General features: G+C 39.2%; 2 protein-coding genes and 2 pseudogenes across 2 annotated transcripts; 2 read left to right on the top strand and 2 right to left on the bottom strand.

Annotated features, from left to right (window-relative positions):
* The first annotated feature begins 235 nt into the window (after positions 1–235).
* Positions 236–1,429, top strand: LOC138838755 (olfactory receptor 8C8-like). Its single transcript, XM_070038089.1, has 2 exons — positions 236–351; positions 479–1,429. Exons 1-2 carry the CDS (start codon positions 349–351, stop codon positions 1,427–1,429), a joined length of 954 nt encoding a protein of 317 aa, XP_069894190.1. The 5' UTR covers positions 236–348.
* Positions 1,430–5,828: 4,399 nt separating this feature from the next.
* Positions 5,829–7,213, top strand: LOC138838724 (olfactory receptor 8C8-like; annotated as a pseudogene).
* Positions 7,214–14,333: 7,120 nt separating this feature from the next.
* Positions 14,334–15,275, bottom strand: LOC138838749 (olfactory receptor 8C8-like). The gene has a single exon (XM_070038082.1). It carries the CDS (start codon positions 15,273–15,275, stop codon positions 14,334–14,336), a length of 942 nt encoding a protein of 313 aa, XP_069894183.1.
* A 5,813-nt stretch (positions 15,276–21,088) lies between these two features.
* LOC138838756 (olfactory receptor 8C8-like) lies at positions 21,089–22,095 on the bottom strand (annotated as a pseudogene).
* Positions 22,096–24,417: the final 2,322 nt, after the last annotated feature.

Below are 24,417 nucleotides of genomic sequence, written 5' to 3'. Positions count from 1 at the left end.
GATCAACAGAGTTTTCCAGTAATGACTATTAACTACTTCATTAGGAACATGGCACTCACAGGACAATAAGCAGGAAGGACTCCTGAGGTCCAGGAGCTGTGAAAGTGTCTAGGGATAGAATCATATTCCTCTTGATAATTTCCCTTCAAACCCCAATCTGTATAAACCATTGGTTCTGGAGAATGCCTCCCTGTTCATTGCTCATCTCTCTTCAAAGCTTTAATGAAGACTGAGGTGAAGGGATTGAAATGATATTCAGAGACGCTGACAGTTCTATAAGCATCCTATTGAGTGACGTTATACAGCATGGATGGAAGAAGGAAGTAATGAAATATCTCAGGTTCCACTATGGTAGGTAATGGTCTTTACCAAGTGTCTCAATATAACTCTGAGTTGTATACTGGTGGCCCCACTTCTTGCTCTGGGTCAAAGAGTGAGGGTCCTTTGTCAATGTCATCTTCTACCTTTGTTCCTACAGGTCCCATCCATCAAGCAAATGATCATGAAAAATGATTCATCCGTGATAGAGTTTATTCTTATGGGATTGACAAGCCAACCTGAGCTCCATCTGCCTCTCTTTTGCCTGTTCCTGGTGAACTATATTATCACTGTGATGGGAAACTTGAGTTTAATGAATCTAATTTGCCTGAATTCACACCTTCACACCCCCATGTACTTCTTTCTCTTTAATCTATCATTCATTGATTTCTGTTATTCATTTGTCATTACTCCTAAATTGCTAATGGGCTTTGTATCCAAGAGGAACACCATCTCCTACACAGGATGTATGATCCAGCTATATTTTTTCTGTTTTTTTGTCTATTCTGAGTGCTATGTGCTGGCAGCCATGGCCTGTGATCGCTATGTGGCCATCTGTCAGCCCCTGCTGTACACTGTCCTCATGTCCCCTAGGACTTGTTCTCTGCTGATGTTGGGTTCATACCTGATGGGGTTAGCTGGTGCCATCATCCATACCGGGTACATGATCAGGCTCAGCTTTTGTGATTCCAATGTCATCAATCACTACATGTGTGACATCTTTCCTCTCCTCCAGCTCTCCTGCAGCAGCACTTCTTCCAACGATCTTGTGAGTTCTATTTGTGTGGGTATATCCGCCATATTATGCAGCCTAGTTATCTTAATGTCCTATGGTTTGATTCTTTTTAATGTTATCCATATGTCATCAGCTAAGGGCTGGGCCAAAGCCATGAGCACCTGTGGTTCTCACATAATCACTGTTGGGCTATTCTATGGGTCTGGTCTACTCACACATATCAAACCATCGTCTTCTGGGGCTGTAGGGCAAGGGAAATTTTTCTCAGTGGTTTACACGCTTGTGGTGCCCATGTTGAATCCTCTCATTTATAGCCTCAGGAACAAGGATGTCAAACTTGCAGTGAAGAGAACCTTCAAGAGAATCACAAACTGATGGTACCATTGGATGTGCCTTCCTCTCTGTTCACATTACTTATTCTCTTTGCCTCTTCCTAACCTGCTTCTTCCTTCTATGTTTTATTTCCGCATCTTTTTTCTACAGTCTATGCAGGATTTCTACTGTAGTATATCATTTTTAATTTTCATGTAATTGAGTATCTGCCAGTTTCTTGCTGCCTGAGACATGTCTTAATTCCTACAATAGGTGAATACACTGAGATGATATGTTTCTAAGTAAATATAAACTACCTCTTTTTTTTTCTTCTCTATCAACGGGAAATCAGAGAGTTTGATACTTTCTACAAGTTACTTTTCTTCTCACTGTTCTGAATGTTTCATAGATTAATTTAGTTTTAAGGGGTTAGTGGTTTATAGCTAGTTTTAACAATGGCAGGATTGGAAATGTTGGAGATAGTGTAGGAAGATAAGTGTGTAAGTATCCAACTCTCTTCATCTTTATCTTATATTAGCATATACATTTATCACAATTAACTCAGTTATATTGACTCATTGTTATTAATGTCCATATTTTTTTCTGTTTTCTTTAGTTTTGTCTAAGATCCTTTTACTGGACCAGGTTTCCATCTACCTGGTCTATATTGGTGATGTTTCTTCTTGCCTTGGATTCTCAACTGAGCAAACTATGAATCAAATTCATAGCTCTGAGTAGTACTGGTAGTCATTAATTTTGTACATTTAATCAACTGGAATTTCTTCTGTTTATCTCATTAGCTGACTGTGGTTATATGGTTTGGGTCTTTTCATTTCAGTAATTAAATGAATCATATGTAGAAAACTGATTTGGGGCTGTTCATATCCTAATGTGTTTTCTTCTTTCATAAACATAGAACACTACGGTAATAGTTCTCATACAGCTCTAATAAAGAGGAATAATCTCTTCTTATTAAATGAAATTATGAATGCCTTCATTTACTTCCTTTTTCCAGTTTCTTACTTTTTTTACACACTTGGTTAAACAAGTTCCCTGTACTTTTTAATTGAATTTACTTACAAATTTTCCATATAAAAATAAACTGAGAGTGAATCTTGGACATAAGAACCAATGATAAAATCACAACTCCCTGTAATATTTGTTGGAATTCCAAAAGCAAAACTAGTTGGATTCTGGTGGCTTCCATCTGTGATCCTAGCTACTGAGGAAGCTGAGATCTGAGGATCACGATTTAAAGCCAGACTAGGCAGGAAAATCCATGAGATTCTTATATCCAATTAAGCACAAAAAAAAGCTGCGAGTGAAGCTGTGGCCCAAGGGCGGAGTACTAACTTTGAGCAAAAAAGCTAAGGGACAATGTCCAGATCCTGAGTTCAAGCCCCAGTACTATCACACAAAAAAATTCATAGCCTTCAAGAATATTTACAGTATGTATATCAGAAACAATATTACATCCAGAATATATAATAACTCAATAATAAGATATCTCTATAATAGAAGAGAAAAATTATTCATTCATTTTCCCTCTCTGTCTGTCTGTCTCTCTTTCTTGCTCTTTCTCTCTTTTGTTGGTCATGAGGATTGAAATTGGGGCCTGGTTGCTGTCCCTGAACCCTTTTGCTCAAGGTTAATGCTTTACCTCTTTGAGCCACAGTACCACTTCTGGTTTTCTGGTGGTTATTTGGAGACAAGAGTTTCACAGACTTTCCTGCCCAGGTTGGCATCCAACCATGATCCTCAGATCTCAGCCTTTTGAGTTTCTGGGATTACGGACATGGTCCACCAGTGCCTGGCACATTTTCTCTTTTTGGTGTACACTAATTGTATAAAGGGATTTCACTGTGATATTTCTATATATGCATACAATGACCTTTGGTCAGATTCATTGTCAAGTTAATAAGTGGACAATTTAATAAATGGACAAATTATTTAAAGAACATCCTAAATAAAAGCATGCAAAAAATACACGTGTAAACTGGTTTAATTAACTGAATGTGCTCAGCTGTGTTCAGTCGCTGGTCAGCACTCCTTTACCCCACTGTATATTAACCTTGTTACATTGCCTGGACTTTTCCCCTTGAGGGTCTGGAACGTCTGACAGGCCTCATCACCGGTCTCCCTCCCTGGTTAACCACAACCTCTAGATGAAGCCCCTGCTTAAAGGCCAAGCACCACCTCTGGGGCATCCCTCGCCCTCAATCCAAGACTCTGGTTGTGCTTGCTTTTCTATTTTCTATCACACCTGGGAATGATAGATATTTCTCTATAATTTTATTAGCATATATTGATTATACAAGTGGTGGTATTCATCATGACAATTCCACACATGCATACAATGTATGCCAATCAAACTCAACATTTCTATCCCTCTTTTTTATTTCTTTCCTCTTTAAATACTCCATAGACACATTGAGGAATGTACACACAACTAAAGCAACTAAAGCTTGCTGTAAAGCAAAACTCTGGTGCAGAAGGTACTGTCTCAGCCAACACCTGGCACTTTTTCCACAAGTCTTTGGACTGCAGTCCAGCCAGAGGAGTAGGTTTTCCTTTCCCGCCTGGCCCAGCAGAATACCTGTGACTAGTCCAAACACAGTCCTTCATGCATAAGGGACTGCCATACAGGTCAAAGAGACTCTGCCTTGAGTTGTCACACAGTCCTCTATTTGTATGAGAGAAAGGCCAAGGCTTGTCTAGCTGTACAAGTAAACCCTTTGGTTTACTTTATAAACAGGCGACACAGTCCTGTGCTGCCCCCTGGTGTTACAATAGTAGACACACTAAAAACTTCTCTAATGGTCTTCCATATTTCTGATTTTCAGTGTTAGAGAAGCAGCTGAGCTGATAACATGAAGAAAGAAGTGAAGCCTGGTGCTGGTAGCTCACATCTGTAATCCTAGCTAAGATCTGAAAATCGTGGTTTGAAACCAGCCTGGGTAGGAAATTTCATGGTCTCTTATTTCCAACTAATCACCAAAAGGCAAGAAGTGGAGCCATGACTCAAGTGGTAGAAGCATTAGCTTTGAGCAGATAAAGGTAAGGACAGTGCCCAGGCCCTGAGTTCAAGCCTCAGGACCAGCACATACAGAAAGGAAGGAAGGAAGGAAGGAAAGAAAGAAGGAGGGAAGGAAGGAAGGAAGAAGGGAGGAAGGAAGGGATAGGAAGGAAAGAAATGGGAGGAAAGGAAAAGAGAGGAAAGGAACAGAAAGGAAAGGAAAGGAAAGGAAAAGAAAGGGAAGGGAAGGGGGGAAAGAAAGGAAAGGAAAGGAAAGGAAAGGAAAAGAAAAGAAAGGAAAGAAATACAGATTGGAGGAAGTGAGAGCTAAATTGACCTGGGCTGATCAAAGTCATCAGTGACCAGAAACTTCCTGCCCCGAGGCACCAGGAGGCATAGAGGGCTGTAACAATTTATGGCAGGGGTCTGGGCCTCTGAGTCACCAGCCTCTCTCAGTCCAGACTCAAAGGTAGTCACCATCTGCCATTCTAGTCTTGACCCAATCCTGAATCTGGCACTGACAGCCATTCTCTCTGAAGTCCTCACCTAGTGGCTGATCCAGATCCTAAACCTATGCCTGGAATAAAGCAAGGAACTGCTCCTCACCTACCCAGGATATCCATCCAGGAAGAACAGAAGGCCAGGCAGATGTATATTGTGATAGAGATAGATCTTTTGGTTTATTTTTTGTGTTATTATATTTGATTCCATGATTCCATACTTTCCATCCTACTTCATTCCATTGTATTTTTATTTTGGGATTGGATTTGGTACTTGGATTGAACCCAGGGATTTGTGTACTTAGACAACATCTCTGCTACTGAGTCACAAACACAGACCCCCTTTTAAGAGCCTTACTGTGTTAATATACATAGGAATAAATAAATATATAAATATACATAAACCAGCATCAGAGAAGTTATATCATTTGTCTATATTCTCATAGTTAGGAACTAGAAAATTCTGGATTTAAAAATCAGTCTGCCTTGAGTGCCTATTCCCATTCTTTCCATCTCTGAACTAGCTATCTATTTACAGAGTATTAACCTATGACCTAATATTTGCGAATGTGATCCCAGAGGTGTGTAGGAAAGAAGATACCTTGGATGGGTTCTTGTATCCTATCCACTTTTATCCCTGCAAGGGACTATGTATTCCTAGTTGGAAGCTACACTTGCAGCTCAAAGTTCCTCAAGAGATGGATCGTTAGGTCTATTGATTAGAATGTAAACACAGGCTTAGTAATTCCTACCCTCAAGAGGTTCAGCCAGTCTCAGAGGAAATTATCAAAGAGAATCATTCTCTGAGCCTCTAATACATTTTTTTCAGAAGTATAGGGCATAAACAAGATCCTCATATGAGTAAGGGATATCTGGAAGCTCATATAAGCATCTGTTCTCTTTCTTGTGGTGAAGAATTTTCTGGAGAAATTGTTAAATAGAAATCATGGCATATTCCCCAGTGTACCTCTTGCAGAAACTTGGGCTCTTCCACACAGTGAGAAGGGCAGGTTTTAGAGGTCCAGTAACAGTGAGAGCTTTATGGAGGAATGAAGGTAAGCATAGAATTGCCTTTGTGTTCACAAGTTTCCTTCAAACCAAAGCTATGTAAATTGTGGTTTCTGAGAAAAATCAATTATGGTTCTTTGAAGTTCTAGAAAAGACTCCAGTGAAGGAAGGAAACTGTTAAGAGGCATGGAAGGTGGAATCACATTTTAATCCCATGACATACAGCATGGGTTGGAGAGACTCATCAGATATTAGAAAGTCTTACTTGATTTCTTGCTGATTGTCTTCAGACAACCCTGAGCTTGAAAACAAGCAGCTGCAATCTTCTCCATTCTGGGTAACAGAAGAAGGATTCATCATTAATGTCACCTTCTACCATTGTTCCTCCAGAACGCAGCTACAGAAAATGACTCTTAAGTGACAGAGTTTTTTCTTATTGGATTGACAGACCAACCTGAGCTTCAGTTGCCCCTCTTTTTCCTGTTCTTGGTGAACTATATTATCTCGGTGCTTGGATACTTGAGTTTATTGAATCTACTGTGCCTGAACTCAAATCTTCATACTCCCATGTACTTCTTCCTCTTCAATCTGTCTTGCATGGATTTCTGTTATTCATTTGTCTTTACCACTAAAATGCTGCTAGGCTTTATTTCAGAGAGGCACACCATCTCTTAGACTGGGTGCATCACACAGTTGTTCTTTTCCTGTTTCTTTGTCAACTTTGAGTCCTATGTGCTGACTCCTATGGCTTACGATCGCTACGTGGCCATCTGTCAGCCCCTGCAGTACACGGTCATCAGGTCTCCTAGCACCTGTTCTCTGCTGATGTTTGGTTCATACTTAATGGGGTTTGTTTCTGGTCCACACAGGATGCATGGTCAGGCTCACCTTTTGTGATTCTAATATTATTAACCATTACATGTGCGACATCTTCCTGCTCCTCCAGCTGTCTTGCAACAGTAGTTCTGTCGATGAGCTTGTGAGTTCTGTTGTTATAGGTATAGCTGTCATTTTATCCAGCCTTACTATCTTAATCTCCTATTTTTTAATTCTTTTTAATGTCATGCACATGTCATCAGGTAAGGGTTGGTTCAAAGCTATGAGCACCTGTATTTCTCACATAACTGCTGTTCGCTTATTTTATGGTTTTGGGCTACTTGCTTATGTCAAGCCCAAATCGAATGAGTCCTTGGGCCAGGGGGAATTTTTTTCTCAGTATTTTATACTCTTTTGGTGCCTATGCTGAGCCCTCTCATTTATAGCCTTAGGAACAAGGATGTCAAAATTGCTCTAAAAAGAACCCTGAAGAGAACCACACACTGAACAAAACTTTAGGTGGTCTTGCCCCTGTCTCTCTATTGCTCTTTCTCATTTTCTTCTCTCTACACACTACCTTCTTCTATTGTCTGTCTTTCTTCCTATGTCATAGAGAGTGTTATCCTGCCCTGTTTTTTTCATTTTCTTTTCTCAGTATGCAACATAAGTTTGTGGACTTTTCTTTATACTGAGACTCATATTCTCACCTAAAATGGGCCCAATCTGGTTTTTATTTTTATTAGATGGCGACCTTTTTCCTATATAAAGATAATACTGCATAATGTATTTTCCTATATATCTGATTCTTTCATGATATGACAAGTAGTATGGTGCTTTCCGATAACTTCTTTTATTTCTGCTTTACCTAGATCAGCCTAGCACTTGATTGGCTGGTACTTTATCATTTGAACCACACCTGAGCCTGTTTTGTTGCTGGCTATTATCAACAGAAGTCTTCTATTAAGGCAACTTCCAATTTCTATCCTTTTGCTCTTAGCTTCCTAAATAGCCAGGATTACAAGTGTGAGCCCTCAACACCTAATTGAAACATTTTAATCATATTTTTATTGTCTTTAAATGGTTGCACATAGGGGTTACCATTCGACATGTCAGTTTATAAGTGTAATGCATCTTCAATGATATCACCCTTTCACCATTCTAAAATAATTTTTGCAAAACTGTTTTGTTTTATTCTTTGTAACTGCACTAAAACAGAAGGGATGTTAAAATTAGAGAGGTGGAAAAATTACAAAAACTCTAAACTGCTATAGAGTTCTTTTGGTAATTGTTTGTCTTGTATTTTTAAACTTCTATTTATAATAAATCTGTGCACTTTGTTGGATTTATTTTCTGCTCTCATGGATGTATAAGTGTAGATCACATCTACTTTTTTCAAACTTTAACAATAGTGAAAAATATATTATATATTAATGGGCAGCTATTTGATCATAAAGAAAGCTAAGGTTATAGCCATTTTGTTCATATGTCTGTGGAATGTATCTGTGCTTGTGTTTCAAAATTAGAAATTACATTCTCAGCTACAGAGCAGAGTGCCACATATAAAGTGAGATTCCTTGGTTCTTCAGGTGCATAATAATAGCTCAAGAATATAGTTGAACACTTTCACAGCATGTGACATCCTCAGTTCAATCTCTATTATCCCATAAAATAAGCTGAAAATGAAAATGAAAATGTATGGGATGCATTACAATGAGTTGGAATGTATTGCTTTAATTAATGTAAACTTAAACTTTCCCTTTTGTATCTTAGAACAATTGTACTTGGTGATCCAAACAATGAAACATCTTCTAAGTGTCTTTAAGAAATCCTATTGGAAAAAAAAAAGAAAGAAATCCTATTGAAGCTGGGCTCTGGTTGCTCATGCCTGTAATCCTAGCTCCTCAGAAGGCTGAGATCCGAGGATCACAGTTCAAAGCCAGCCCAAGCAGGAAGTCTGTGAGACTCTTATCTCCAATTAACCACCAGAAAACCTGAAGTGGTGCTGTGGGACAGCACTCAGGCCCAGAGTTCAAGCCCCATGACAGACCAGAAAAAAGAAATCTTGTTGTACATAGGTCTCCATAGCCTGTTCTCAGGGTGAGAAAACGTTATGTGATGCTTAAGGACACAGAACTAATTATACACAGTGCAGTTTGGGATGCCTTTGCAAATCCTGTGAAGAAATTTTTTAAAGAAAGTAGAATTATGAACAGAAAATTTCTATAGAGTTGTTCAGAAATAGTAGGGATTATACAGAAATGAGGGCCTTACTAAGAATACCTATAGCACAGAGATGATTTACAAGGTAAGAAAGGAGCTCTAAGATGTCCTCAACTAAATTACAGGAGGACAAGGCAATGAATGAAGAGATCATAACAGATTAAGTGCAGAATCTTTTATCTAAATCAACAAAGTAAAAGAAAAAAAACTTCTCCTCATTCCTCTTCTGCATGTTTAAGGTTTATCATCAGTGTAACATGCATTTTGCTTTTAGAATCAACCAACCAAGAACTTGCAAAACTTTTTCTGGACCCTCTCCTCCTCCTATCCCAAATCTTTTGATAGCTTCGTTTTATTCTGCCCTATCATGTATAACCAATGTGGATTAAAGTAAGTCAATTTTGTTTACTTCTGTTCAAATCTTCATTGCAAAAATGCCCTGGCTCCTTAAACAATATGATTATTTTCCAACTCTTTTCTGGCTATTCTGGCAGTAGATTACAATGTTTGTCCTAAGACTGGTGCTTTTGCTTCTGTCTAGTATCTGTTACAGATCAATGCAACTTTTATTCAAGAGATTTCTTGGTCTCAAATGTTTGATGAAACCAAGGCCTTAATGTCCAAGTAGAAAAAGACATATGCTCTTGCAGGAGTCAGGTTTTATATTGAAATAAAGAAATGTTTCAGGCTGGGAAGGTGGCTCAATGGTAGAGTGCTTGCCTCACACGCATGAGGCCCTGGGTTCGATTCCTCAGCACCACATAAACAGAAAAAGCTGGAAGTGGTGCTGTGGCTCAAGTGGTAGAGTGCTAACTTTGAGCTGAAGAGCTGGGGGACAGCACCCAGACCCAGAGTTCAAGCCCTACCACTGACAAAAAAGAAAAGAAATGTTTCATTTTAATCTGTTTTCAATAGTTATCATTTCTCTAAGATGGCTAAAAGGAGTACTTTGGGACAAGGTTCTGATGACTTCTTCATCTTTCTCTAATATTTTCCTGTATATATAAACTAATTTAATTCAAAGTTTATACTTAACAAGGAAAACAGTGAATGGAATTAACAATAGACCAGACATTACAGAATAAATGAATACATTTGAGTATCAATAGAAAATAAAATGCAATACTATTACTACTATTAAAATTATTAGAAAATATTCAACCCAAAATATATTCCAAAATTCTTAAGGAAAATATATGTGTGTGTTCCTGGAGCATAATTTTTATGAGGTTTTGTTCTTGAAACCCTTCTATAATTCTTGTGTTTTTATTTTTATTTTTTGCTAGTATTGGGACATGAATTCAGGGCTTCACACAGCTGGTGCTCACCACTTGAGCCATACATTCATTTCTAGCTTTTTGCTGGCTAAGTGGAGATAATAAAAATAATCTCATGGATTTGTTTGCTCAGCCTAGCTTCAAAACTTGATCATAAGATGTCAGCCTATTGAGTAGTTAGGATTATAGGTGTGAGCCACTAGCACCCAGTCATTACCAGAAGTGCTGGCCTGGCCTCCCACAGCACAACACCCAAGCTGAGTACTGTGCTTCTCCTGAAGTACCTGAAACACAACTCCACTAGCAGCCCCAAGGGTCTCTGGCCCACAGAGGATTCTGTCCTTCTCTTCTTGTGACTGCTGCAGCTTTGCTTAGGCTGTTACAATGGAGCAAGGATACGATTTTATCCCACTGTTCTTGTCTTGCCAAACACATGGTTTGCTGCCATGCCAGGCATCCTTACTCTTGACCTCCCAGACCTCTTCCTAGATAGACTACAACCTGTCATGGTAATCAAACTGGATTTCCTACTACATATCACACCTGACAGGCCTGGACTCAATTCTTGTGGCCCATTTAGCATTCTGTCTGATATGCAAAGGTTAAAATTCTTTGCTCTCATCTATATTCCTGTAGAAGAGGGAATGAGAACTGTAGAAAAAAGTGCCAAAAAGACTTTCATAACTGGGATGGGCAGGGACTCTGGTGGCTTGCGCGTGTAATCCTAGCTACTCAGAGGCTAGGTTCACAGCCAGCTCAGGCAGCAAAATCCGTGAGACTCTTATCTCCAATCAACCACCAAAAAGCCAAAAGTAGAGCTATGGCTCAAGTGGTAGGTGTTAGCCTTGAGCACAAAAGCTCAGGGACAATATCCAGGTCCAGAATTCAAATCCTAGGACTGGTACACACACAAAAAGAAAAAATAATTCTAGGATTCAATTTCAGCATTTTTAGTCATAAGTATTATTAAATTTGGATTTGATGAAAATAAATTGGATTTTCTAGGTCAATGCAAGCAATTGCAATAGTCAATTAAGACTATTGACTTCACAAAACTGAGACAGGCTATTATTTGATTCAATGTCCACCAGACTGTGTTGTTGACTACATTATGGTCTTCAGCATACATGATGTCCTGATTGTGAGTCACATTTTGCTTTTTGGTTAAGTACCAAGGTTTTTATAGAAGTGCATACTACACATATCATTATGTGTCTTCAATAAGCTAGCCATGTCTTTATGAAATCATGTACTTCAGAACAAATTTCAAACCAAAAACATTTAGGAATGCCGTGTAAACATGTACTATCATGAATATAAAGAAAAGAACAACTAGCACTAGAGGTTCAGTCTCGTAATCCTAGCTACTCAGTAGACTGAGATCTGAGGATCATGGTTCAAAGCTAGTCCAGGTAGGAAAGTCCATGAGACTCTTATCTCTAGTTTATAAACCAAAAAGCTGGAAGTGGTGCTATGGCTCAAGTGTTTTAGCACTAGTCCTGAGCAAAAGAGCCCAGGGACAGTATCTAGGCCCTGAGTTCAAGCCCCAGTACTAGAAAAAGAAAGGAAGGAACGAGAAAGAGAGGGAGGAAGGAAAGAAGGAAGAAAGGAGGGAAGGAAGGAAGGAAGGAAGGAAGGAAGGAAGGAAGGAAAGAAGGAAGGAAGGAAGGAAGAAAACAAAAGAAAAGTACATACTAGGCATTTAGACATAGCTTCAGAAATTAAATTTGAGATAAGTATCAAAATAAATATAAATGTTTAATACACTGCCATAATAGCAATGTTTTCATCAGATTAAAGTTATTAACTGGGATAATTAGCCTCTAATTATATTCTTTTCTAAACACTTTTATTATCATATATTAGTTATACAGGGGAGTTTCCTTGTAATATTTTCATACATGCTTACAATGTGTCTTGATTAATTCACCCTTTTCATTTCTCTCCCACTTCCTTATCTCCCCCATTCCCCAAAAATTTCAGCAGATTTTTATTGTTCTATTTTTATACAAGAATATAAATCACTTTGACCAAATCCACTCTCTTCAATCACCCTTTCTCCTTCCAGTGATGCCCACCCCACTACAGACTTGTTTTACATTCTTGTCATTTATGTTTTAAAGTGTGTATTATTAATTATAATATTTCACACAGGTAGATTTACCCCCTTTATTTCTTTCTCTTTACCTATCGCTCTTCCTCTTACTATATGTTAACTTTCAATAGGTTTCACTATAGCATTTTAATAAGCAGATGCAATTTATACTGAGATTATTAGCTTTCTATCATTTTTATCTCCTCTCCTTAATTCCCTAAAATACTCCATTATTATGAATACAAATACATCATACATATTTATTGATATACTTATTTTTAGGTCTAGCCTCCAAATTCAGTGTTTCATGATTCCAAAAATTATGATCTTGATATAAAAGTACAATGTTAAGGGATCATGCCTTGTTCTAGTTGGGCACTGAAGCCATGCATACTATCTCTCTGTTAGAGGTCATCTTGGTTGAGGTCATCATTCCCATAGAATACCCACTTTGGGATCCATGATAAAAAAAACTCTCCAGAAGTTCTCTTTCTTCCTCCATAGTCCTCCTTTCTTTCATCTATTTCCTCACTGGATGCACAATGAATTTGAACACTAGCTCATCATTATCAGCTTTCTGGCCTTGAATGAGTCACATCATCCTTTTCTCCTTCAGAAAACAGGATCAGGAGAATTATGCCTAAAAGGATTTGTAAAGAATGTGATACATGGAGTAAGCCTTCAAGCCAATATTTGCTACTGAAATACAAAAGAATTTACATATTAAATTTATATATTAAAAGAAAAAAATCCAATCGGCAGTTTTCTACCATGAGCACATATAAACATATAGTCAAGATATATATGTAAACATACATAATCAAGATATCTTTGTGTATAAATATATTAAATTCAGTGCTAGGTATCAAGCCCAATATCATATGCATACATATCCTCTATTATTGCACTACACTTGCAGCTACAATTTATTTATGAGAGGAAGAAAATAGAGTGTTCTTTGCAAAATGGAATCCTTATGCAGTAAAGAAATAGTTTTTAACATTACCTATAGAGTCAGGAAAAAAGAGTTTTTAACATTACCTATAGAGTCAGAAATGTCAGGATGCAATTTATTTTTAAACAATCACATACACAGTCCACATATCGAAGATAATCCAGTGGCAATTTCATTCCTACTAAGGACAAAAATCAGTTGACCATATATTGTCATTGTTAGTGAAATTTTAGAAGCTTGGTATAGGAGTAGATCTCAAATAACTAGAAGAATTAATTTCAATCCAGTATAGTATGATTGTATGCATGAGGCTAAGATTCTAGAAAACTATTCTTAGCAAGACACTGAAAATTTCTGGAAATTTGGACAGCTTCATTTTGCAATTTTAGTCATTCCTTATCTCTTTGTTGTTGTTGGTGGTGATGGTGATGGTCATAGGGCTTGAGCTCAATGCCTGGGCTCTGTTCCAGAGATTTTATGCTCAAGGCTAGCACTCTACAGCTTTGAGCCACAGCACCACTTCCAGTTTTCTGGTGGTTGATTGGAGGTCTGAGTATCACAGACTTTCCTGCCCAGACTGTCTCTGAACCGTGATCCTCAGATATAAGCCTCCTGAGTAGCTAAGCTCAAGGTAGGCATAAGCCTGGCTCCTTACCTCTTGTAGTTTTAAGTTATAAGCCACTTGAAAGATTAAATAGTTGTACAAAAGTGTCCAAGAAAAACAAAAAGAAATGAACTTGTAGATAGTACACTATCTTTGGCTGGAGAAGGCATGCACATAAAAAAATAGTACATAATAATATGTTTAACAAGGAAAAGTTATCAACCCAGTCTCTCTATCTGGTCAGGGACCATAGCCGTGTTGGAGCATAATGGTATGGAGAGGGACTAGTGAAAGTAAGCTAACACAATCAGATTTCATAGAGAGAGAAAGATATCACACAAGAAATCCAGCATAATTTTTTTTACTAATAAAGCTGATTAGAAAGAAAAAATAGAAGAAAGGTAAAAAGAAGATTTAAGAAGAGTAGAAAAATGGAGCACTATAGACCAAGGTCTAAGGTAGACCCAATGGTTCCCTCAGTCTGTGATTCTCTTTAGGGTTTTCTTCAGAGCAAATTTGACATCCTTGTTCCTGAGGCTATAAATGAGGGGATTCAATGTGGACACTAAAAGAGTGTAAACTACTGAGAAAAATTTCCCCTGGCCTCCAGCCCCAACAGATGATGACTTAATATGAGCGAGTAGCCCAGACCCATAGAATATGACCACAGTGATTATATGAGAACCACAGGTGCTCATGGCTTTGGACCAGCCCTTAGCTGATGACATGTGAATAATATTAAAAAGAACCAAAGCATATGAAATTAAGATAATGAGGCTAGAAAAACAGATAACTATCCCTACAACAATAGAAGTCACAAGCTCACTGACGTGGGTGCTGCTGCAGGAGAGCTGGAGGAGAGGGAAGATTTCACACATGTAGTGATCGATGATGTTGGAATCACAGAAGATGAGCCTGATCACACATGCTGTGTGGATGATGGCACCAACTAACCCCATCAAGTATGAACCCAACATCAGCAGAGAACAGGTCCTAGGGGACATGAGGACCATGTACTGTAGGGGCTGACAGATGGCTACGTAGCGATCATAGGCCATGGCTGTCAGCACGTAGCACTCGGAGTGGACAAAAAAGGAGAAGAAGAAGAGTTGAGTCATGCATCCAGTGAAAGAGATGATGTTTCTTTCTGAGACAAAACCCATCAACATTTTGGGACTAATGACAAAAGAATAACAGAAATCAATGCAGGACAGATTAAAGAGAAAAAAGTACATGGGGGTGTGAAGGTGCAAGTTCAGGCAAATCAGGCTCATTAAGCACAAATTTCCTACCACCGTGACTATATAGTTCACCAGGAACAGGAAGAATAGGGGCATTTGGAATGCAGGTCGGTCTGTTAACCCCATGAGGATAAACTCTTTCACTGAAGATTCATTTTCCATAGCCATCTGCTTCATGGGTGGGATCCGTACAGGAATGATAGAAGGTGATATTGGCAATGAATTCTAATTCTTTGACCCCAGAAGGAGAACTGGAGTTGCTGGCTTCTGAGTTCAGGATTGTCTGTAAATTCACAGTAAGTTATCCAAAGAGTCATACATCCGAAGTTAATTCCTGGAGAATTCCCATTAGCTTCTTCTCCCACCCATGATGTGTGTCCCTGTCCAATAGAATGTGGTTAGACCTACCAATGTCACTGAACATCATTTCTTCCATTCACTTGAGTCTTCAGTAGCGATTGTAACAGAAAATGACAATAATAGCAAATGGCTCTCCAGGATCCTCCATTCATATAGCTTGGGTTTGAAGACAGATTATGAAGCGAAAGATGATTCAATGCTTACCCTTGCTCCCCTAGAGGTTCAAGACCCCAAGAGGCCTTCCTCTTCACTGTCTTCAGCGTTCCAAGATTCTAACGATAAGCCATCAGTGAAGATTTGCTTTTTACAGGCTAGAAGACAAATACTGGGGAACATTCCAGGATTTTTATTTGGGAATCTCTCCAGAAGGTTATCTTCACATGTGAGAAGGAAAACAAAAACTTTATATGACTGTCTAAAAAATCACCAACCTCAAGTGAAAGTCTATTTCATGCAACATAGTTCTAGAAACGTTGGTTGGAATAACAGTATATGTATATATAGGTATATAGAGATACCTAGTCTCCTTTATGATTTTATCCTAGGTTGGTTGGCTGAACTCCTTTGAGGATGATTACCATGATTACATCCTGGGCCATAGACCAAACATTAGATCTTTTGAGACTGGAACTTCTGTTCAATTTACTTTCCCTACAAGGAATAATTAGTCCTCTGAGCAGAGTATAGGACAGTTCCCTGAATCACTCTGCTGATCCTGTCTTCTATAGCACTTTCAAGGGGAAAGTCCAAGGTTATAGTCACTTTCCCAATCCCAGGTATGTCACACTAGCCTCTAGGATTAAATTAACATGAGGTTAATTTAATCTCTCTCTCTCTCTCTCTCTCTCTCTCTCACACACACACACACACACACACACACACACACACACACATACACACACAGAGTTAATAAGAGAGAAACACGATAAATTATTTAATCCAAATTTTATACAACAGAAGCTTATTTAAAAAAAGGACTAAAGACACATACAGAAATGTGACTGGATAAAAAGATGGATCTAACTTACTAGGAGAATGAGGAAGCTCAGGAAAAGTCTGTATCTGATTCTTCTAGGATAATCTGTGCTGCTCTCCTGGGTAATATCAGGACGCTTTCTGGAGTGAGGGTTTATCAGATAAGGAAGGTGTGTGTGTGTGTGTGTGTGGTGTGTGTGTGTGTGTGTGTGTGTGTGTGTGTGTGTGTGTATGTGTGTGTGCCAATATTGGGGCATAAACTCAGGCTTGGCATTGTCTCTGGCACTCTACCACTTCAACCACACTCTACTTTGGGCTATTTGCTGGTTAGTTAAAGATTAAGAGTCTCTTGTGGGGCTGGGAAGTTGGCTCAGTGGTAGAGCGCTTGCGTTGCATGCAAGAGGCCCTGGTTTCAATTCCTCAACACCACATAAACAGAAAAAAAGCCAGAAGTGGTGCTGTGGCTCAAGTGGTAGAGCACTAGCCCTGAGCTGAAGAGCTGAGGGACAGCACCCAAGCTCAAAGTTTAGCCTCCATGGCCGACAAAAATAATAATAATAATCATGATAAAAAGAGTCTCTTACGATTTGTCTGCCAAGGCTAGCTTTGAACCACCATCCTCATATTTCAACTTCCTGAGTAGCTATGAGTACAGGTCTGAGCTATACGAACCCAACCAGGAAGTAGTTCTTCATGTGCAGCTTTTTTTTAAAAAATGGGATTTTTGTTATTCATTTTTATTAACTTTATTATTATAAAGGCGCAACTTTTACACAGAAAGACAGAGGAAGGTTAGAATGATATTATAGGTGCTATCTCTGGTTTGGAGGAAAGAGCTATCATTTTCTCTCAGACAACTAGAGGAAGAAATTCAGTTTTCATGGCCTGCCTTATAGAGAAAGGCAGAGCATAAAGAGGAAGAGCTGAGTCCTTCCAATGTCCTTCAGTTCAAAGTACTCAGCAAATCCAAGTAACATATTTGGTCATGTCAGTTTTGAGCCCTGATCCTACCCAAGGGAACTTTGACAACCTCTGGGAAAAATGTTGGTCACAACTGGTGTGTGTGTGTGTGTGTGTGTGTGTGTGTGTGTGTGTGTGTGTGTGTGTGTGTGTGTGTGTGTGTGTGTGTCTGTGTGTGTGTCTGTGTGTGTGTGTGTGTGTGCATGTGTCTGTGTCTGTATCTGTGTTTTAGGGGAATAGTACTGGCATCTGATGGGCAGGGCCCAGGAATGCAATACCCTATCCACTGCACAAGATAGGACTACAACAGAAACATACCCAAATGTTAGTAGTGCCAAGATCAAGAAACTCTGCTTTAGATAAATAAGAACATGGAACATGGGAAGGGGAGCTAGCACCTACCAGGTTCACTTTATATGGTAGGCTCAGTTCTAACATTGTATGGAAATTATCTCATTTAATTCCTATACCAACACATTGAGATAACCCTTTCATTTTTTTTTTATTTTTGGGTTGCTATGTTTAAACAAGGACTTTATTTATAGTACACAGAAGCTCTACTCACAAGACTCTGTCCTCTTGTATTCACCTCATTATATATATATTTATTATATTTATAGTATCTTTATATATTATTGTAGTTATTTATTTTCATCATATATATATATAAAGAGGAGTATGCAGAAATTCAAATAAACAAGGGTCAGGGCATTTACATCACTTGTCTACTAGTCTCATAGTTACAAAGTTAAAAAGTCTGGATTGAAACGACTGGTCGAGAGCCTACTCTTATTCTTTCAATTCTTTGTTACCACATCTACTTGATGTGAGAGAGAGAGCGAGAGGGAGAGCGAGAGCAAGAGAGGGAGAGAGAGAGAGAGAGAGAGAGAGAGAGAGAGAGAGAGAGAGAGAGAGAGAGAGAGAGAGAGAGAGAGAGAGAGAATGGCGCTGGAGATCAAACTCAGGTGCTCCCACTTGCTACGCAAGCACTCAGTACTACTGAGCTTCACTCAACCTCTTAAGCTGCCTTTTGTTAAAAGAATTTGGCAGGTGGAGTGGGTGGGGGGGGCTGAGGGTAACCACTAGGAATGCATGTTTGAAATCCCAGGCTTGGGACACTGATGATGGAGGATTGCTACTTTGATACCAGCCTGGACTACATGAGGTGATTACGCCTGAGAAAAGAAAGGAAACGTGCCACCCATGAATGCTGTGATGAGAGGAAAGGGATCACACTCTTGTGTCCATACAGTGGCAGAGCCATCTATATTTGGGAGTCACTGCTCTATCTGTGCCTCCTGCACTTCCATCAAACACCAGCTAGCTGTGGTGCTTCTGCTCTATCAGGACAGAAGGTGTGGTGTGTGAGAAGCTTCTTTGGTTATTCTGGGACTTTGGTGGGATTTTAACACTGCTTAGGGAGCAAGAGAGGTACAGATGACCGTGAGAAACAGGTGATGTCTTCTTCTGACAATGGTAGCCTCAGGAATGGGACTGGTTGGTCGCCTGTCAGCACCAGGGTCCAGAACTTCAGTGGTTGACACCACCAGCCTCAGGGCTGAAACTCAAAGCACCTGAAGTGCTAGTGTCAAGTCTTGCCTCCTCATAGCTCAGAACCCCATGTGGGCAGTGTTCAGGATCTTTCCATCCTCAGTGTCAAGACTCAGAGTGGGACGTCTCTTGTTAGAAGTGATTCCCAGGATTCCTGGGTTGGCCTCATGACAGAGACAGCACTTCTGGGTGAGCATGTACTCTTTGGGCTCCTGAAACCCAACTGATGGGCAGACCCAAGGTTCTCTTACCCACGAGGTCTCTCCTCCTTCAAGTATAACTGCTGCTGCTGCTGCTGATTGAGGGATGACTCTTTGCTTGGGATGTCAGAATGGAGCAGGGATTCCATTTTATCCAATTGGTTTCATTCCTCCCAAAGCCATGGTATGAAGTCACACCATACTTCCTTACTCTTGACCTCCCAGACCCCTTCCTTTCCTATAATCTTCCACGGTGACCAGATTGGAGCTTCAAATGTAGCAGGCCACACCTCAGTGGCCTGGATTCAATACCTCCACTCATTTGTCATTCTGGGTTCCATGCCGTGGTTAGATAGCTGTGTCATCTTCTCTATTCATGAAAGAGAAAGAATGAGAACTGTGGCAGCAATTACCTAAAAACTCTCAATGACCCATCAAATGGAAGACTGTGATGATGTTTCAATTCCTTTGGGTGATGAGATAAACTTGGTGGGGAAATAAGCCTTCTTCCACAGACAACAACATATTTACACTCAGTTTCTGAGATTTCTTTGCTTTTTCAGAAAATTAGACCTTGAGATAGTGCTCTTTTATGTTAATGTTACCTAATCTATTTAAGTCAGCTTGTAATATTAATCTCTTATGGAAAAAAGTCCTCTTTACATTTGTTACTATGGAAGTAAGAGAGCAAATATTCACAACTCAAAATGTGTGTGTGTGCGCGCACGCGTGTGTGTGTGTTTGTGTAGAATCTATGAGATATAAGAAGAGGATAAGGAATGTGTAGACCATATCTATATTTTAACAAATTATACATAGAGTGCTGTTAGACAATTATTGTCAGCTATATTTTTGTGTTCCCAAATTGCTTTACATTTAATTATACTAATATTTGAGTTCCAGACTTAAAGCACTTTTAGTTATTGATAACACATGGATTTGATTAAAAAGTTAAATCAATTGGGCTTTCTAAGTCCATACATGCAAATGGATCTGTTAAATGGGTTTATTGACTTCACCAGGTGGAATCAGACATGTAATTAGCTCTCCACCAGACTGTACTTTAGAGTACAAGATAATGTTCTGACCATAAGTTATGTTCTCTGTCCATTACATTTTATTTTCTGGTAAAATATCAAGGGTTCATAGCAATGAATGTTACATATGCCATTGTATGTCTTCATTAGTGAGCTAGGTCTTTAACATCAGAGCAAATTTCAACCTATTTTTTGGTCAGTGGTGGGGGTTGAACTGGGGGGCCTGGGTGCTGTCCCTGAGTTCCTTTGCTGAAGGTTAGCACTCTACCACTTTGAGTCACAACCCACTTCTGGCTTTCTGGTGGTTACTTGTAGATAAGAGTCTCACAGACTTTCCTGCCTCGGCTGGCTTTGAATTATGATCCTCAGATCTCAGTTTCCTGAGTAGCTAGCACTATAGGCATGAGCTACCAGTGCACAGCCAAATTTTAACCTTATGCTGGAATTTGAACTGAAACTTTGTAAAAATCTGGCCTTCAAAAATTGTTTTCATAATTTTTGTCATTTTTGTATCGATGCAGTCATAAGAAATGAAGCAATTGACACAGAAATGGTTTTATTAAAACTGTTTTAGAAAACCAAGAAATAAAACGAGCTATCAGAAAGCACCCAACTTCCCAGCTTTCAATGAGAAGCAGATATACAAGGAAAGAATGGCATATAGCATTATCTTTATATAGTAATATATGCCAGTCTAATGTTTTTATATGGTACAGAGTATAAAGACCAAGTTGAGCCTTGTTGGGACTAAAGGGAATAAAAAATATTGGGAAATTCTTGATGTCTTAACATGTGTATATATATGTATATAGCTTTGTGATAGAGGAAAAATATTTCATTATATTTTATACCCTAGGACTTCCCAGAACCCAGGGTGTAAAAAGGAATATGAAGAGAACACCAGAGGAAGTTAACGAGTAGAGGCAAGCAAAGGAGAAAGCAACAGAGCAACAGAGACAGGGACAAGGCAGGCCAATTAAAACACTGGATTCAGTTTGTGATTCTCTTCAGAGCAAGTTTCACATCCTTGGTCCTAATGCTACAAATGAGGGGTTCAGCATAGGCACAAAAAGAGTATAAAATACTGAGAAAAATTTCCCCTGGCCCACAGACTCAGTTGATTTTGGTTTGACATAAGCAAGCATCCCAAACCCATCGAAGAGGCCAACAGTGGTCATGTGAGAAACATAGGTGCTCATAGCTTTGGACCAACCCTTCCCTGATGACATATGAATGACATTATAAAAGAATCAAAGCATATGAGATTAAGATAATGAGACTGCAACAAATAATAGATGTATCTACAACAACGTAACTCACAAGCTCACTGACGTTAGTGCTGCTGCAGGAGAGCTGAAAGAGGGAGAAGAGGTCACACGTGTAGTGATTGATGATGCTGGAATCACAGAAGGTAAGCCTGATCACACCTCCTGTGTGCAGCATGGCTGAAGCTAATCCTATCAAGTGTGAAGCAAACATCAGCAGAGAACAGATGCTATCGAACATAATGACCGTGTACTACAGGGGCTGATAGATGGCCACGTAATTATCATAAGCCATGGTGGTCAGCACATAGGACTCAGACTTGACCAAAAAAAGCAGAAGAAAAATAGCTGAGTTATGCATCCAGCGTAGGAGATGATGTTCCTCTCTGACACAAAGCCAACTAGCATGTTGGGGGTAATGACAAGTGTGTATCAGAAATAGATGCAGGACAAATTAAAGAGAAGTACATGGGGGCATGAAGATGTTAGTTCTGGCAAATTAAGTTCATTAAGCCCAAGTTTCTCACCACAGTGATCATATAGTTCACCAGGAACAGAAAAAAAAAAAGTGGCATTTGGAGCTCAGGCTGGTCTGTCAATCCCTAAGAATAAACTCTATCACTGATGAATAATTTCTCATAGCCATTTGTTAGATGGATGGGATCTGCAGAAACAGCAAAAGGGGTTGACATCAACAATGAGCCATCTTTTCCCTGACTCCAGAGGTAGGTCTGAGGTGCTGAGTTGCTGAGCTGCAGGCAACCCAAGCTCTGGTTTGTCTGAAGGCAATCAGCAAGACAGCCAAATAAGACTTTCTATTCTGATTTCTGAATAATTGGAATTTCTTCTCCCCTTTCTGCCATGATGTATGATTCTGGTCATTAGAATGAAGTGAGATTCTCACGTCTCTGGACATCTTTTCCTTCCTTCACTTTAGACTTCACTAGGGATAAGAAGTTAGAAGTATAATAAACTCCATTTCTCAGAAGCCATGATTTACATAGCATTGTGTGTGTGAAGGTCGAATTGCGAAGACAAAGATGATTTTACACCCACTTTTTCCCTGGAGGTCTCACTGCTACTGAATTTAGTCTTTTCTTCTCATGGTGTGAAAGTGTTCGTTTTCTGTTAATGGACATTGTAGATCTGTCTTTGCAATAGCTAGAAGGGAAACACTGGAAAAAAAACACGGGGCTGTGATTGCTATTTAACAATTTCGGCTGTGTGCTGGTGGCTCACGCCTGTAATCCTAGCTACTCAGGAGGCTGAGATCTGAGGATGGTGGTTCAAAACCAACCAGGGCAGGAGAGTCTGTGAGACTTTTATCTCCAATTTTAACCAACAGAAACCTGGAAGGGACACTGTGGCTCAAGTGGTAGAGCACTAGTCTTGAGCTGAAGAGCTGAGGGGCAGTGCCCAGGACCATGACCGACAAAAAACAAAAACCAAAACCAATAAACCACCAGAAAACCGGAAGTGGCGCTGTAGCTCAAGTGGTAGAGCGCTAGCCTTGAGCTGAAGAGCTGAGGGACAGCGCCCAGGCCCAGAGTTCAAGCCCCACGACTGACAAAAAACAACAACAACAACAACAAAAACAACACTGCCCCCCACCAATTTCTACAGCAGGCTCTTCACAACATGAAAGAAAACAAAACCTTATATGAGCCTCCCACACATTTCCTCACTCTTAAAAGAGAATCTAGCTTATGTTTCACTCTTTTGGGAGAATTTATTAGAAGCACAGAAAATGATTCTGACTTTGAAGATTTCCTCTGAGGTTGGCTGGATCCCTTGAGGGTAGAAATGACTGAATCTATGCTTCTAGTCTATTCCATTGACCTAACTTTGGATCTTTTGAGAATTAAAGTTCCATTCAATTTATACTTTCTTGCCAGGAATCCTTTGAGTTCAGTACCAAGTAGTTGCTAGGGCTTTTTAACATTCTGCTTTTTGTGTCCTAAGGTGAACTTCTTGACTGCAAAGCCACTGACAACAAACCTAACACTTCTATGTCTTGTATATTTATACTTGTATCTGCATATACATCTATATACAGCTATAACTTGAGGCTCAAGGAAAGCTCATATATTGCATTGTGGTGACAGTTAAATAAGATTATTTACAAAAAGTATTAGAACTGCATTTAACATATATAGTAGCGGAAAGCAATTTTTTATGCCTTTCCTTGTTCCACACAGGGCTTCTCAACCTCAACACAAATGACACTGAATGAGAAATTAGATTGTATAGTATTGTCAGTTTAACATAAAACGAACAGTATCCTTATCCCTGTCCTGACCACTCTCCTACCCCAAAGAGAATCTCACTTTTTCCAGACATCTCTCTGTTTCTAGGCTGTTCCAGGGGCTCAGAAAATGGTACTGCAATGTATGACACTTGAATTTGTTGAGTTCTTTAAATTGAAGAAGACTGGGAAAATCTCAGAACAGTGGTTTTCTAATGTAATCTTACATTTCTTTCTTCTTTTGCCCTTAATCCTTAAAACCAATGAATTGTATTCATTATCCTAAAATGCCGTATGTAATGGAAGGGAAAAATGCCATGTTTTGTCAATTGCTCAACAGTTTTCTTTCATATGTTGTCTTCCGAACAGTTGATCGTTCTCTCTAGCATTTACAATCAATGTCATGTAAAACAATTTTGTGGATGCATCTTTTCCAAACCATGTTTGTTCTTCTTGGCTTAATTTTGTGATATCCTTGTAAAATGTTGTAACTCTTGTTTGGTAAGATTCTGATGAAATACAGCTTGGGACAGAGAAACATGAACAGAACTTTAGGGTCCTCAAGACAGACAAAATTAAGATTGGAAACAAGGTTAGTCCAGCCTAAGAACAACACCTACCAAAATCTTACTGGCTTAACTTTGGGTAAAAGTATCTTATTGACAGAACTCCTAGTCAATTCTCTGATGTTGGATAAAATTAGACACTTCAGGACAAATCTTACAC

Source organism: Dipodomys merriami, unplaced genomic scaffold (assembly GCF_024711535.1).
Source record: "Dipodomys merriami isolate MVZ:Mamm:240054 unplaced genomic scaffold, mDipMer1.0.p SCAF_29, whole genome shotgun sequence".
In the NCBI taxonomy this organism is placed as follows: domain Eukaryota; kingdom Metazoa; phylum Chordata; class Mammalia; order Rodentia; family Heteromyidae; genus Dipodomys; species Dipodomys merriami.
The sequence above is the reverse complement of the archived record's forward strand: the minus strand, read 5'-3'. Positions and strand labels throughout refer to the sequence as shown.

Coding starts and splice junctions, on each gene's coding strand:
- LOC138838749 (XM_070038082.1), bottom strand. CDS start 15,275: ATGAAGCAGATGGCTATGGAAAATGAATCTTCAGTGAAAGAGTTTATC.